Here is a 16,721-nt window from a genome sequence, read left to right as displayed (position 1 = left end):
GGGGACAGGCTGGCAGTGCCGGGAGCTGCCGAGGCAGCGGGGTTGGCACAGTGGGCTGCAGCGTGTGGGAGGTTTTGGAGATGTGTGTTCTATTAACTTGTCTGCTTGCTGAAATCCTTCACTGAGATGAGAACTCACACACAGAACAGCTGCCAAGGTCAATCACCCCACTTTAAATACATAAATATAGAAATACATAAATATAAATATTTATGTGTGTATATTTGCATTTCACTTTGAATTATCTATCGCCCTCCCGAAGTGCCATAGCCAGATGCTCCCAATGCCACCCCTGTGCCAGGGGGCTGTGAGTGGCAGTCATCCCTGGCCTCTCTGAGCTGGGGACCCCCTGCCCTCCTTGGGGACCCTCACGGAACACCTGGGGTTCAGGTGCTCAAATCCCCTTTTCTCTACACAATCTGCCAAATTACCACTTCCCACTAGTTGTAAGTGTTCAACAGATGAAGGCAGGTGTCTGTGTGGGCATGACCTGGGGGTTTTTAAGCAAGCTGAGTGGGTGTTTCTAGGACTCTAGCCCGGTGGGCAGCACAGGCTGTTTCGCTCCACGCTATTGTTGCATGACATTCCTCTTGGCACAATGTTTATTTTTAGCCAGAGACTATCACAAGTATTTTTCAGCAGGACTGTCACTGCCACTGAACAGGGAATCATATTACTGCAAGAACTTTGCTGAAACAAAGAAGATAAATTGGACAAATGGGAAATTATAAATCTAGACCAACCCAGACTTGCACGGGTAACTAATGTCACTTTTTTACAGGCAGTGTGCCATCCATCCATCAGCAAGGAGCAAATGGTATTTCAGGAGATAACTCATTCCTGGTTTACTCTTGAGTTCAAGGCTCAGGTATTGTTCTTGACTTAGCCCAGATACAGGCTGTGAAAGAAGACAAAAAGCCAAAAAAGCTACTAAACTAAATTTATTTGGGCAATTATATAAGATCATAATAACTTGTACACTATGTTGATTTAACTCATACTTTCTGAGAAAAACCTTTAAATCTCTAACCTTTTTCTGCTGTGTGTCTGTTTAGGAAAAAAGAGCTAACAAATATAACCTGAACTTTAAGTTTTCTCTTGAATATTATATGATATTAAAATATTTCTTGTAAGGATTCATACATATGCACTGTCTCTGAAATCCTTGTGTATGTTTCTGTATTGACTGCAGCAGGAACAGTTTAATAGCTGTAATATTTTAAACTTTAATAGAAATATATGTGAAACTGTACAATTGGATGTTTAAAAATCCAGTGTTTTGGTTACTGCAACATTATTATTTCTGTCCTTTGAAGTGTTCTATCAGTTTGGAGTTTTTGTTGTAGATGAATGGAAGAAGAAAGTCAGTGAATCCTACGCCACCGTCACGGAGCGCTTGGAGGACGACCTGCAAATCAAGGAAAAGGAGCTGGCAGAGTTAAAGCATGTGTTCAGGTAAAATACTCTGTGAATCTGTTTATTGGTTTCTTTCAAATGACTGTTTGGTATCAAACAGTATTTCCAGTTTCAGGTGTTTTATGGGGACAGAGTTTCTCCTGTGTGGAATGCATGTTCCTTATGTCTATTTTTGGGAATATGTCACCACAGTGCTGGGCAGAGCCCCACAGCAGAGTACCAAAATTAGTGGCTGCTGATTATTAATGCCAATATTTTACAACAAATACCTATGTACCTTTGTAAAATAATTAGCTCCAGTACAATGTCTGATTTTGCTGTGCATTTTTCAGTTGCTGATGTGTTTCTGCAGCCAGGAATATTGCTGGAGTGTGCCACTGTGAGCAAACACAAAAGCAGTGGGTTCAAAGTTAGGAGGGCAAACTCCCAGCTCACAGCCTGGAAATGAGTTGAGAAAAGTATTGAAACTTATTGAAACTTTTTTTTTAATTGTAACCTTGTTAAATGCGTCTAATGGTTGCTCCTCCCTCAGGGTGGGTGTGTGCTTACACAAATCCAAGTGTTCTGCAAACTCAGGGTCACAGGTGTGCTGATACTGAATGGAAACGTCTATGGGCGGGCCAAAATTGAGATTTTCCAAAGCAATATTGACTGGAGGTTATGTAGTTTTCAACAAATGTAATTACTTACAGTGTCTGATGGATTACTAACAAATCAGTCTGTGCTGAAGGAAATCCACAGGGCTCAATGACAAAAGCTAAAATATCCAAGTACTGTCTCATTTAACAACCTGTAAGCAAGCACAGTGATCACTGTCCCTGTGACTTCATCTGGGGAGTATAAACTCACTTTTTGATAGGTTTTTCCTGGCTGTTCTTTTCATTTAGCAAGATGGCACCTGCTCTATGCATGTCCTACTCGCCATTTTAAAATCAATATACATATTTTAAAAATACATCATAGCAATTTTTGCATTTATGTAGACACTGAATTTATATGGATTGTTTCTATTTTTATATCCATTTATATGGATTGTTTATATTTTTTAAATTTCCCCAAATTTAGATAAATTTAGAATGTATATATTTTGCTTGCATAGCCGGATTTCTCAGGAAACAATAAATCTGGACCACTCAACCTGATGGTAGTAAAGTATTTCTAGATTTACGGACTGTAAACTGGGTATAAACTCAGCCTCGTGTCTCAAAAAAATTACACTGAGATTTCTCTTTTAAACATTTCCCACATGCAAGAAGCCGTGCTGAAAGACGAAGGAGGTGATCATCTGTAAAATCCCTTTTTCAGCTCTGACGAAGCCTTCTGCAAGGTGAACCTGAATTACCGCACGGAGAGCGGGCTCTCGCTGCTGCACCTGAGCTGCGTCTGCGGGGGTAGGTGTGGGGAGGGCACCTGCCCTGCAGGGCTGGCGGGGGGCTGTGCTCTCAGGGAACGCCTCAGCCGCTCCCAGCCCGGCTCCGAGCTCCCTGCCCGGGCTGGGATGGAGCCACAGAGCCCCAGGAGCTCTGTGCATCCTTCTGTGCATCCTTCTGTGGATCCCGTGGATCCCTCAGCCCCACCCAGGCTCTGTGCATCCTTCAGTGGATCCCGTGGATCCCTCAGCCCCACCCAGGCTCTGTGGATCCTTCAGTGGATCCCGTGGATCCCTCAGCCCCACCCAGGCTCTGTGCATCCTTCTGTGGATCCTGTGGATCCCTCAGCCCCACCCAGGCTCTGTGCATCCTTCTGTGGATCCTGTGGATCCCTCAGCCCCACCCAGGCTCTGTGGATCCTTCAGTGGATCCCGTGGATCCCTCACCCCACCCAGGCTCTGTGGATCCTTCAGTGGATCCCTCAGCCCCACCCAGGCTCTGTGCACGCTGCAGCGCATTCACTGCAGGGTTCAGCTCATCCTGGATGGCTGCTGTGTGATTCCTGCATCCAAACCCATCACAGAGCATTTCTGCCTCCACGTTTCTGGATTCTGTCCTGGCTCAGGCTCCAGGACTGGGACCTTGTTGTAGCAGCACTTTGCTGTACTTTACACCACCAACTTTTCTACCATAATGAAAATATCTGTATTTCATTTCACGTTGATTAAAAGAGTAACTGAAATGCTCTAGTGACAAACATCAGCTGATAGGGCTTTTCCAGACAGCCCATCAGAATACACAAGGGAAGAGGACAAGATGTGTTCTGGGATGCTCATACAAACATAATAATGGTGGGATTTTCCACTTGGATCCACTCAGCTGCTCTGTTATCCACAAAAAAGTCATTAGTTCATGCACTGCTTTGCTCTTGTTATACAATTTTCAGCAGAAATTGGCTGAGAGAGGCAGAGACTTCTACCCTGAGGTTTCAGCTCTGCAAAGTACTGACTAATGACATGCATAAATGATTTTATCAAGCTTAGTTAGATGTTCACCATGAGGAACAACCTGATCCTGCACTGCTGAAAAATGAGTGGATCTTTACTTGTCATTTTTGAGTGCAAGATCCTGTCCAAAGATGGCATCAATACATGGGAACATCAGCGCAGTTGGGGTAGCTGAGAGGAGGTTTAGGAAAACACACACTAATCATTAGTCCTGTGAACACTCAGAGAAGGGCAAAGGGCTACTAGATCTGACATTGTCCTTGGCTACTGTCACAAGTATTCAAAAGGCAGATGAATTTATTGAATTTTTGTATTTATTCACTGTGTGTCAGAAAGGTCAGAGCAAAGCTCCTGGCCTGGACCACATTAATGGAGCCACATTAGCACTGCCCAAAATGACCGTCCTTGGGAGGATGTCCTGTGTGGGGAGAGCAGTGCTCCAGGTCTGAGATGGCAAAGGAGCTCAGTGACTGAGGAACCAGAGCTTCCAGAAGCACCTTCTGGTTCACAGAGCTCTCTGCAGCATGCTCTGGATGCTAAAGGAGGAGTCTGCTTCTCTAGAAGCTCAGCTACCCTTACCAAATCCTCATTGAAATGTGAACAAACAGTGAGCTAGAATGTGGCCAGACCCAAGTTGTCCTGGCCAATGAGATATTTCCATCAACCTCATCATTTTGAAGTTTCAAAATATATATTTTATTATTTGCCTCAGGTCAGCAGTCGAGATACCTATTTCTCTGCTTTCAAACTCATGTAGGAACTTCTTGCCTCATCTGCATGTTCTTTCCTGTAACTGTCTTTTTTTTGCTTTTCTCTCTAAAGGCAACAAATCCCACATCAGAACTCTCATGCTGAAAGGGCTGCGCCCATCCAGACTAACGAGAAATGGATTTACAGCTCTGCACTTGGCAGCTTATAAGGTAAATTATTTTAAATAGAATTGATGACAGGAAATCAGAAGTGAGCAATTTCTGATGAGTTGTCTAGATGAGCTCTCTAGTTATTATTTCTGGTAAAAATATAAGTTTCACATCTGTGGTGCATAGGAAAATTCCCCATAAAGAGCCCATGCACAGGAATCAGCATGTGCTTTTGCAGGTCATCCGTGGGGTAGGACTGGCTGATGGAGGCACCCAGTGCAACTCGAGGCAGAGGAGTTGTCCTGTGCCACCATAAAATCAGGACAGAGCCTTTTTTAACCCCCAGGAGGGTCCTGGTGCTGGGCAGAGCTCGCCCAGCCTCTCGTGGCACTCGGGGCCCCTGGACCGCCGCTGGTCCCTCTCCGTGACAGCCAGCTGTGCACAGCTGGGGAGGCCAGGCTGGGCTGCTCCCTGCAGCTGTGGGAGCCGGTCCCAGGAATGATGTGGGTTCCCTGTGGGCTGCAGGACAACGCAGAGCTGCTGACGGCGCTGCTGCACGGCGGGGCTGACATCCAGCAGGTCGGGTACGGAGCGCTGACCGCCCTGCACGTGGCCACCATCGCCGGCCGCCACCAGGTACGTCCCGGGCTCTGCAGGGCTCTGGGGAGGGCTGCTATGGGCAGGGCGTCTGCTTTACTGTCTTTCAAAGCAAAATTCGGAAATGGTTAAGTACAGCTGGATTTTGTTTAGTTTTTTCTGCATTTTGGGAAACTCGTATCTGTGCGTGTATTTTTACGCTGAACAAACGTGCACAAAAGGATGCAGGTCAAAGGTTGGACTCGATAGGTGTTGGAGGTCTTGATGATTCTTTGATTCTAATAGTTCTGTGCAGAATGGTGGTGGAGCTGTTCACCTGAGCCCTGACTCTGGGATGGTCTCATTCACAGGTATTTAATGTCTCCCCTGTGGACAGTACAAAGAGGTCTTCTCTGAGCCCTCTGGGGTTTCAAGTAATTTTTAAAACATCTGGGCCTTCTGCTGTAAATGCCAAAGGCAGACCTGCTGTTGCTCCCACATCCTGAGCTCCTGCTGAGTTTATGGGCAAGTTTAGGATGCTCACAACCCAACAATATTAACTCAATAAGAAATAAACTCTTAGTAGTATTGAAAAGTTTCTTATTTCTTCCTTTGGAATGAACAGCTCTGTATCAGAAGCATCTCCATAAATGGAGTGGGACTCTATATATATATATATATATATATATATATATATATATATATATAAAAACTCATTTGGTTCATCTGCTGCACAGGGAATCAAAGATTTATGGTCCAAGTTCTTGCTTTCCTTCTTTACATAGCTGTGAAATTTTCAGTCAGCTTAGAAGTTCCTCTGCCAGATAAAGTAACTTGTTTTGTCTACAATTTCATTAACATTCATGGAAACATGGAATAATTTTTTTCAAACCCCCTTATAAAGATGAGTTTTTATCCCTTGCCCTTTTCCAAAAGACAAAGTCCTTATGTCTGTCTCATGGTGTTTTTGTTGGCTCCTTCTAACCTTCAGAGTGGCTTAATTAATTGTCTTTGAAGTGAAGATCGTTGACTTGAGTGATCAAAAAACTTCTGAATAAACCTTTTGTAAGAGAATTTTAAGAAAAATTGCAAAGTAAGACTGTTGTACAAGTCGTTTAAAGTACTGTTTTGAAATGACATTTGTTTGTACAAGGAGAGGGAAGCATTATTTCCCCTTTTCTGCAGGCTGTGCTGGTGTGGGATGCTGCTGGCTGCCTTAGACCAGCCCACCCAGCTGCTTTCTCTGCAGCTTGGGAACGTCCCCTGGGTTACAAGCTTCACCTTCACTCACTGTCAGTCTCCTGAGGATAAAGATCTTTTTTTTTTTCCTGCTTAGTTTCTGAAGTATTTCTATCCTTGCACATCCCTCCAGCATAGCCTCCTACTTGTGATGCCTATGACAGCTTTCAGTGCTTTCTAAGACTCCTTTTTTCTTTCCTAGAAAGATATCTTGTCTGAGAGACTATCAAGTCTGTCTCTGTACCCCTCTCATCATTTACACTTGAGTGGAGTTTGCTTAGTACGGCGCACAAAATTCTATTTATCAGGGGATCACAAAGCAGCAGGCACGGCTGCCATTGCTACAGCCTGGAAAATGTGTCAAAACCCATCTAGTTTTATGTTCATCATCAGAGATGGATCCACATCACTCAACACAGTTTTTTCACCTTGAAGATCCACCTTGAGAGCTTCTAGATGGATCTAAATTTTGAATTCCAGCTCCCAACGAGTTTGACAAGAATGTGGAGTTATTAGTTGGAGTAATTCACATCCCTGAATGTGTTACAGCCTCACAGTTCACGGCTAAATTAAAATCAGGCTGATCCAAAGATGTTTCAGTCATATTTGTGTAAAAGCTACAGGCCCAAACATCTCTTTTCAGAGACAATAGCTACACTTCAGTTTTATCATGGGAGTTTGCTGGAAAATGTCTTAGACTAATCATTGGAAAGCCACCAAACCATTAAATCCCTGGCTGGCTGGCTCTATGTTCCCACCTCTGGCTCACCAAGATATTGAAAATTGGCCAGACACAGGAAACACAGTGGAGGGAATCAGCTGTGTTAGCTAAATAATGGAGTGTATTCTTCATTTAGCACCTGAGCATATTCCCACCCATCCCCTGAGTGCCTGTTGCTGAGCTGGTAGAACAGCCAGCAGAAGGATCTCAGGGGATCTTTCTTCAGATTTTTGTTATGTAGTCAAAACCCCAGTCCTCTGTGCCCAAGAACTTCCTCGTGCTCTAGAAAAACCCCCTCGGGCTTCAGGGTAGAACCCAAAGTGGTCTCATTCAGGCTTCTATTTTGGCAGCTATGCAGCAAGGCATTTCTTGAGAGTTCATAGCTTTCAAAAAAACATGGGCCTCCTGAAGGACCAAAAAAAGTAGAAATTTGAAAGAAAGCACTTAGGGTTATTTATTGAAGCCAAAGAGCTCTTATGATCTAAAACACAAAGAAATCTTTCCATGGTTGAAGATTTACCTTCAGACATTTAAATTTAAAAGGATCTTTCATTTTGTGGGACTTTTTCACTTCTAAAAGCTCCGCTATGTTTACAGCTCTTTGTTCATAATGGCTAGAAGAAAATTAAAGGTTGTTTTGAGAATATCCAGACAGCCGTTTCTGTGCCTCTTACTTAATAAACCAGGTTTTTTTAGTGGCACACGGATTTTCAGTCTCATTTATAAAGCATCAGTGACATTCAGTGTTCAGTTCAAGTACTGTAAGCTAATCATTTTTACATGCTCTGCACCTTTATAACCCATTTGTTTGAGGCTGTTTTGTGTTTTTTAAACCGCAGGCGTGAGGTCTCAAGCTCCGTTTCCCCAGCTGAGCACACGTAATGCATGCCCGCAGCATTGCAGAGGGCACACAGTGCATGCAGCCCTGCAGGGCTGTGGTGGGCACTGCTGCTGGTTTCCTTGCAGGCTGTGGACATCCTGCTGCAGCACGGGGCCTACGTGAACGTGCAGGACGCCGTGTTCTTCACGCCGCTGCACATCGCCGCCTACTACGGCCACGAGCAGGTATGGGGCACTCACCGCCTGCCAGGGCTGGCTGGCCTGGCCTCCACTCAGACAGAGAGAACTTCTCAGAATTAATGTGTGCTTGCTTCTGAGAATTTTAATGTTTTTATAGAATTTTAATATTTTTATGTAAGTTGAAAATGAGTTTTCTATTTAGTCTCTTCTCCCTGTTTTAACTTTACAGAGATGCTCACGTATATTATTACCCAATGCACTATTGTGTCTGGTTTTCTCAAAGTTTTATTTCCATGTGATATTTTAATCAACCCTAATTAAATATTTAGGTAACCCACCTGTTGCTGAAGTTTGGAGCCGATGTGAATGCGAGTGGTGAAGTTGGGGACAGACCTCTCCACCTGGCTGCTGCCAAAGGCTTTCTCAACATCACAAAGCTCTTGATGGAAGAGGGAAGCAAAGCTGATGGTAAGAAAAGATATTTTAAAATCCTCTTTAACAATGTGTTTTGTAAACAGAGTCTTAGCTTCCTGACACATACTCTTTGTTTGTGTATCATCTTTGGAGAACTGAAACCAGAAAACAGCAGTTGGAAAGCTTTCCTTGGTTAAGCATGCTGGTTTGTCATCTCACTTTTTCTCTATTTTCAGTAATAAGTTAGAGGTAAAAATCAGGGGAAAAAACAAAATTAAGATTAATATACAGAGGTGGCTCATTATTTAGAGGTTGATCCAGGCAGGGAACACGTGGCCATGTGGTGAGGATCTGTAGTCAAAGTGACTCAAATGCTGAGAACTAGTGAGCGAGGTACAGGAGAAGGATTTTAGGTCAAAATTATGCAGCAAGTAATTTAAAATAATTCATATGAAAGTCAAAATTCCACAGAAAAGGGGATTTTTTAGCATATAATTTATTATGCTCCACAAGTTTCTCACTCTTCACTATGGGCCATTTTCTGTCTGAGAAAGGGCCTGTGTGAAGAGTTGATGGGCTGGACAAAAGTCTCTCAGCACACTTTGGGCATTGTGAGTTCTTAGTCCAGGTGGCCTCACACTGATGTCACTCAGGCTGGGACATTGCACTTCATTGCTTATATTCTGCATTAATATAACATTTAAAATATTTTCTCTTGGGGCTAATGTCAGTGTGCAGCTGGTGGCTCTGCTGGGCTCTTGTTCTTGCTCCATTCCCTCTCCTTTTGCTGCTTCAAGAACTCTGAAGACACAAAATGTGCCACTCTCCAACCTTTCTCCTCCATTGCTGTGACACCTGTGTCACAGGTGTGCCCCTGCATACTGGTGGCACATCCCACAAAGGCATACAAATGCTATAGCCTACAGGTCATATTTTTGGCATGTTGTGATTATCAATGCAGAGTTTTTACCTGGACCTGAAGGGAGCTTTAAAGAAAGATGGAGAGACTATTTACAAGGGCCTGGAGTGGCAGGACAAGGGGAATGGCGTCACAGTGACAGAGGGCAGGGTTAGATTAAGCACCAGGAAAAAATTCTTCCCTGGCAGGGTGGGCAGGCCCTGGCACAGGTGCCCAGAGCAGCTGTGGCTGCCCCTGGATCCCTGGAGGTCCAAGGCCAGGCTGGACACTGGGGCTGGAGCACCTGGGACAGCAGGAGGTGTCCCTGCCCACAGGGGGGTCCCTTCTGACCCAGGCCATTCTACGATTCTGTGAAATACTGAGCAAATTCCAAATTATTCAAAAATTAATTTCTTATCCTCAGAGTAAGAGACAGAAATGTTTTTTGGGAAGTAACAGTACATAGCTTGGAAACGTACTGCTCGTTAATCCATCAATTTACCACGTTCTCTGTGAGTCCTGCCTGCATCACACATCCTCCTCCTGCAATAAAAAGGCATGGAGGGAAGCAGCACAGCCAGGTCTGTGCGTGCTGTTTTCAGAAGTGAGCTCAAGGCGTTTCAGCCTCCATGTGTATGCACTGGGCTGATATAATTATAATAAAGGGGGGGAAAAGAGACGTTCTCTCATCATGACAAGGCAGTGGGAGGTTTCCCCTCTGTTAGAGAGTTTATTCCAAAAGGAAGGAATCTGGGGCACCATTTCAGGTCCTTTTCTTTAAACTCAAAATCTTCAGCACAGAAAAAAAGAAAAGGGAGACTAGAAACGGGAAGCCTTTTGCTCTTAAAGTAGCACACTTTGAAACTTGCTGTAAATGCAGCAGCAGAGGAAAAGCCTTTGGTGCCCAGGAATGAAAGGAACTGGGGAAAGAACCTGACTAAATTTGGCACTGTTCAGTGCAGCCCAGTAATTGGGGTCACAAACTTGAGCTGTTTCTTTCACACAATGTGACTCTCTAGGGAGCCCAAACCCGCAGGGATTGCCCGTCCCACAGGCAGGCAGGAGGCTCCCTGGCATGGGGAGCTGCAGCACAGCAGGCAGGCTCCCACACTCCCATCTGCAGATCAAGGGTCCTCCAGGGACACTCCGTGCAACTGCCCTGGAATATTTTGCTGCTACTGGTAGATGCCAGCAGTTCTGTGCTGTCTGGACGTTCCCAGTTCTGTTGATGTTGTTATTATCTTACTTTTGCTTCAAAATTGCTTTTTCTAAAGGTCATTTATGGCTCATGATTCCTTCGTGGAAAGCTTTGTCAAAAGACTCAATAAGTTTGCAGCTGGAAGAAAGCAGTCATGCCCCAAGTTCAGAAAAGCACCTTGACAGTGCACTGTGGGTGGCACAGAGCAATATGGGTTTGTTATCCAAATGATCACAGAAATTTCAATTTTGAACAAATATGCCCACAAATATTTTTTCCAGGGGGTTTCAAAATGCATAGACACAGCACAGAAAATTCTACCAAATATCCAAAACCATCCCAGACTCACTGTGTTAAGGATAAAATCCTTTCTGTGGTCTTTTTCTGGGTGAACTGGCAGTGAATGCTCAGGACAACGAAGATCATGTGCCTCTGCACTTCTGCTCTCGATTTGGGCACCATGATATTGTGAAGTTCTTACTGCAGAGCAGCTTCGAGGTGCAGCCCCACGTGGTGAATATCTATGGAGACACACCTCTACACCTGTGAGTGCCCCGGAGCAGCTGCTGGACAGGTTTGGGGCTCCTGGGAAGGCTGGTTTGGCTAACCCCTCTGTCCTGGCTTCCTCCTCAGGGCCTGTTACAATGGGAAGTTTGAAGTTGTCAAGGAAATAATTCAGCTCTCAGGAACAGAAAGTCTCACTAAAGAAAATATATTCAGTGAAACAGCTTTCCACAGGTGAGGTGTTCAAATGCTGTTGTCAGTAGAGCTCCACTTACACATGCATGCAGCACAACACTCAAAATTGCAAATGTCTCACAACACCCAGAATTACAAATGTCTCACAACACCCAGAATTACAAATGTGTAACAACACCCAGAATTACAAATGTCTCTCAACACCCAGAATTACAAATGTCTCACAACACCCAGAATTACAAATGTCTCACAACACCCAGAATGACAAATGTCTCACAACACCCAGAATTACAAATGTCTCACAATACCCAGAATTACAAATGGCTCTCAACACCCAGAATTACAAATGTGTAACAACACCCAGAATTACAAATGGCTCTCAACATCCAGAATTTCAAATGTCTCACACCCAGCCAGGTGAGGGGCAGGGTGAGCAGGGAGCTGCACAGGGAGGGTGAGTTTGTGTCATGGGATACATGGCAGGGCATGAAGCAAGAGGGAGGCAGGCAGTGAAAATGGGGTTCCCCAATACCTGCTTGGACAATGGCTCCTCTCCTTGTCCAGTCTGGGAGCTGGGGTCAGACCTTGTTCCACCGGGATGTCTGCTGGAGCCGGGTACCCTGAAGGAGAAATCGGGGCAGAACAGGGATTGGTTGGGGTGCTGGAATTTTGTAAAGGGCTATTTAGGAGGCACTTAGCAACATAGACTGTTTGCACAACTGTGCAAAATTAGGTGATTCGGCAATAATTGGAATGTTTCCGAAACAATAAAAATTGATATTCTCTGGTGGATTAATCATGCATTTGCACATTCCTAATGATCCTTTATTACTGCATTTTTATCTCTTTGTAATTCTTTTTTGGCTAACCAAAGTACTTTTTTAATGGATTATAGCACTCACCACTCCCTTTACTTCTGCAGCGCCTGCACCTATGGAAAGAACATAGAACTTGTCAAGTTTCTTCTTGACCAGAATGTTGTAAGCATCAATCATCAGGGGAGAGATGGGCACACAGGTAACATCTCCATGTTTACTGCGTATGAGGGTGTATACCAGCACCAAAATATTGGGAAGCCATACACCACCAGGATTTCCAGCCCCCCAGTACCTTTCAGACAAAGCACAACTTTCTTGAAATATTTTTACTGGAGGCATAGAAGTGATAAGGCTTCAGTGAGGATGTATCAGGCTCTTTAGGGTGTATGTGAGTAACAAAACCTGGTGTAAACTGTTCCTCCCATATTAAGGCTTCTAAGTAGTGTTAGAAATTATTCTGCAAAGAGTTAGGCTTCTGTAATGCAGTGTCTGAAGGGCTGCACACCTTCCTGTCCCCACTACACAGAGCTGCCTTTGTTTCCACTTGCTTTTTCTCACATACAGAGTCATTAAATGTGGTTTGCAGGTGGCAAAGTGGTGCAGAGGCAATAGATTGGTTCTTGCAGCCTTAATGTGTAATTTTCACCTCTTGCCTCAGGTATTTTTCGACAACATATTTACTTATCAAGGAGATCAATTTGCACTTTCCAGCTGTTGCTGCAGTCCCGTTGCCACGTTCTGACAGCTGTGCTCCCCACACTTCTCTGGCGTTGCAGGATTGCACTGTGCTTGCTACCACGGCCACATCCGCCTCGTGCAGTTCTTGCTGGATAATGGAGCTGACATGAATCTTGTAGCTTGTGATCCCAGCAGGTCCAGTGGAGAAAAGGATGAGCAGACCTGTTTGATGTGGGCTTATGAGAAAGGTATTTCAATTTTCTGGTTTCTGCTACAAAACCCACAGAAGCTGTGCGGGAAGGAGGGGGCAGCACGGGACGGAGAGAACGCTGCAAAATCTCCTGCCAATGCCTGCAGACAGCTCCCACCACCTGCTCCCCAGGCACTGGCACAAAGGGTTACCAACACCAGCCCCACAATTTGTCATCTCACATCTCTGTAGACATTAGTTTAATCCAGCACAATCTCGAGAAGAGTTCACTGAGGACTACTGTCAATTTCCATTGCAGGATTTCTGCAGCAGGGTTTTCCTTTGCCATATCTTGCATTTTAGGAGTAGGTGGACTCAAGAAAATAACATGCTTGTTTTTACTGGCAGAAATTTCCCATATTTCTACAGTTAAGAATGGCAGTAGGTTTAGATTAGCATCACCATGTCTTTGCATATTTTGTAGTCATGTTTTACATTTTTTTTCAAAAACCCCCATATTTAGTATAAATTAATTTTTTTTTTTTAAGTATTTTGAGTTACCTGCAAATCCTTGTACTTCTCTTTCCTTCCTAGGTCATGATGCAATTGTGACCCTCCTGAAGCATTACAAGAGACCTCAGGATGAATCCCCCTGCAATGAATACTCCCAGCCTGGAGGAGGTATGGGCTGGGCAATCATTTTATTCAAAGGACCTGATCCAAAAAGACTGCTGAAATCTCTGGAAGTGCTCCACCCCTGTCAGAGAGCTTTGGGTCAGTCCTGTCCAGCACAGATAAAATCACAGTCATGATGACCAAAAATCACCATTTTTGGTCATACTCAGATTCCTTTCGAGGCTGCAGCCATACAAGACCCCAGTCTGCTGGGCCTGGTACAGTGGGGAAAATGAACTGTATCCCTGCCCAAACCAGCTCCCATCAGATGTGTTGGTGTCTTCATCTGAATTCTCACCCTTTATTATTAATTCTTTCTGGCATCATTGACTCATTAATTTATCAGCCCCATCACTTATGTTGTTGTTGAACTCCACAATTTCACTCTGTTCTTTATTTCAGATGGTTCCTACGTGTCAGTGCCATCCCCCCTAGGGAAGATTAAAAGCATGACAAAAGGTATTTGCAATGGCAAATTGGGAAAACTGAACTTTTGTGGTCCTTTGATCCAAGGTGTTTGTCAGCCTGAACGTTCTACACAGGATTCATTATTCCTGGACTTTCTATGGTACATTGCTCCATTTCCCTGGGATAATTTTAGGAAACAATGTACTTAGCTTTGTTACTCAGTATAATGACAATTCCTGCATTTGCCTTGTTTTCACTCACTTTAAAAATATATATATATTTCTTTTTATTTCTTTGAGGAAAGGCTGTGATGTGAAATAGCACTAATAAAATACTCATTTCTCCAGGAATGCAAAGTATCATTTAAATCACACCATAGAATGCCTTGATTATCCTTATAAGAAAATTTCTGTCCCAAAATAATTTGTGTTGCTCTGAAACAAATGCAGCTGAAACATTCAGATAAATATTTTAAGGTATTTTAAGATATTTCCTCTTTTTTTTTTTTTGTGGTACTTTTAATGTTCGCTCTGAATATAATCAAATCCTTAATTCCCTCACATAGCAGCATCAAAATGCTCTGTTTAGAAATATTCTGATAAACTTTAACATAATGGACTAAAAAGATCAACAAGATAGACATTTGACAACTAAAGTTTAGATTCCACATGTCACCAGGAGCCAGTTGGCTCTGGGATAGCACCCCAGCAGCAGCAATGAGCACTGGCTGCACAGAAAGAAGGGATGAATTCTCTGTGTGAGGAATTCTGCACTGCCAGCCCATGGCACAGGCAGAGGGTGGGAATGTGGGGCAGCGCTCACGGCTGGGGCCAGAGCCAGGAGTGCCAAGGCAGCCGGTGTTGGTCAGGGGTGTGTCTGTCACTGCGCTCTGCTGTAGCAGGGAGCAGGATTAGCAGTCAATCTACAGGGAAAAATCAGCTTTCCCAGTGCAAGGGTCCTGAAGTCCAGTGCTTTTATGCCTGTTCCTCCCCAGCCCTGTTTCACAAGCAGGATGGGTGTTTCCCTTGCAGAAAAGGCTGATGTCCTCCTGCTCCGTGCTGGTTTGCCATCACACTTCCACCTGCAGCTCTCTGAGATAGAGTTCCACGAGATCATCGGCTCAGGTACCAGAGGGGAAAGTGCATTCACTTGAAATGTTTGATGTTCATAACAAACGTATTTGAGCTTATTTATTTTAAACTATTTTAGGTTCTTTTGGAAAAGTCTATAAGGGACGATGTAGAAATAAAATTGTTGCAATCAAACGGTAAGTTTGTCAGGCTTTTCCGTGCAGCCTGGTCAATCCCCCAGTCTGAAGCCTTTCAAAAGCCCATGTTTTATCACACCTTTGCCTTCTGCTCTCGTGCCAACTCCAAGTTACCGAGCCAACACCTACTGCTCCAAGTCGGACGTGGACATGTTCTGCCGCGAGGTCTCCATCCTCTGCCGCCTGAACCACCCCTGTGTCATCCAGTTCGTGGGAGCCTGCTTGGATGACCCCAGCCAGTTTGCCATTGTCACCCAGTACATCTCTGGGGGATCACTCTTCTCCCTGCTCCACGAGCAGAAGAGGTATTGCCCTCATCCACCAGCGGGCCTGCTTACAGAATTTGGAAAAGCAGGGAACCTAAGCTGATGTAAATATTCATTTCAGCATAGGGCAACAGAGAAAGGAACACCCTAGAAAATGCTGAGCTTTGGTTCAGTTTATTGGGTGTACAAGGTAAACTGATAAGTCTTCACAAACTTGTTATTGTCATTATTTTACAGTATATAGATTTACTTTACATAGATTATGTAACATTATTTTGTATGTAAAACAGTGCATGATTAACAGATCAGAATAATTTTCAACTGTCTATTAAATTCAAGTAATCTTTTTTTTTCTTACAAAATACAGAATTCTTGATTTGCAGTCTAAATTAATCATTGCTGTAGATGTGGCCAAAGGCATGGAGTACCTCCACAATCTCACACAGCCCATCATACATCGGGATCTGAACAGGTCAGTTTCTGTCTCTAACCTAAGAATTTAGATAAAATGAAGGCTCAAAGAGGCACTGTGCAGTCTCCTGCAACCCCAGTGTCTCATTAGCACAGTTGAAAATAATCTCAGGAGTTTTATACAAACCTGTACAAGTCACAACAGCTGAACTGGGCTTGTCCTGGAAGGCTGCAGTCTCTGACTCTTTTCCTGCATCTGTTTGTTTTCCTGAATCTCTGTTTTCCAGTGCTGAGTTTCAGCCTGACACCATCTGTCAAAGGGCACTTGGTCACATTCCCTCATCCCTTCCTCTCCGTCCCTTTGCTTTGTCTCTTTTACTGCAAATATTTCCCCACAGTCACTGCGTTGGTGTGTTTCTTGGTTTGCTGGCTCGTTTGTTACAGCTAACAGCAGCTCTGCTTGCTGCCCCCTGGGAGCTGGGCACTCATCCATCTCCTTGGTGGTGTCCCACTGGGAGCCCTGAGGCCTCGGTATCTGCAGGGAAAAGCCTGTTTGTTCTTTGTGCTCCAGCTACGGGAACAGCCTTGTG

General features: G+C 44.2%; 1 protein-coding gene across 2 annotated transcripts in view; it reads left to right on the top strand.

Moving 5' to 3' along the window:
* Positions 1–641: 641 nt before the first annotated feature.
* Positions 642–16,721, top strand: part of LOC311156720 (serine/threonine-protein kinase TNNI3K) — a 28,959-nt gene continuing 12,879 nt past the window's right edge. Inside the window, exons 1-17 of one of the 2 annotated variants that reach the window (XM_084210917.1) lie at positions 642–757; positions 1,347–1,455; positions 2,722–2,807; positions 4,616–4,713; positions 5,179–5,289; positions 8,156–8,254; positions 8,539–8,677; positions 11,120–11,264; positions 11,353–11,457; positions 12,341–12,435; positions 13,013–13,162; positions 13,699–13,785; positions 14,182–14,238; positions 15,219–15,311; positions 15,397–15,454; positions 15,565–15,759; positions 16,088–16,192. In XM_084210917.1, coding sequence (XP_084067043.1) covers positions 718–757; positions 1,347–1,455; positions 2,722–2,807; positions 4,616–4,713; positions 5,179–5,289; positions 8,156–8,254; positions 8,539–8,677; positions 11,120–11,264; positions 11,353–11,457; positions 12,341–12,435; positions 13,013–13,162; positions 13,699–13,785; positions 14,182–14,238; positions 15,219–15,311; positions 15,397–15,454; positions 15,565–15,759; positions 16,088–16,192 — 1,772 coding nt within the window. In that variant the 5' untranslated portion in view covers positions 642–717. Of the gene's footprint in view, positions 869–1,346; positions 1,456–2,721; positions 2,808–4,615; positions 4,714–5,178; positions 5,290–8,155; positions 8,255–8,538; positions 8,678–11,119; positions 11,265–11,352; positions 11,458–12,340; positions 12,436–13,012; positions 13,163–13,698; positions 13,786–14,181; positions 14,239–15,218; positions 15,312–15,396; positions 15,455–15,564; positions 15,760–16,087; positions 16,193–16,721 lie in introns of both variants that reach the window. The other variant, XM_084210918.1, reaches the window with a different exon arrangement.

Source organism: Fringilla coelebs (assembly GCF_963513975.1).
Source record: "Fringilla coelebs genome assembly, chromosome: 9".
Taxonomy (NCBI): Eukaryota; Metazoa; Chordata; class Aves; order Passeriformes; family Fringillidae; genus Fringilla; species Fringilla coelebs.
This window is presented reverse-complemented; position numbering and strand designations above follow the sequence as displayed.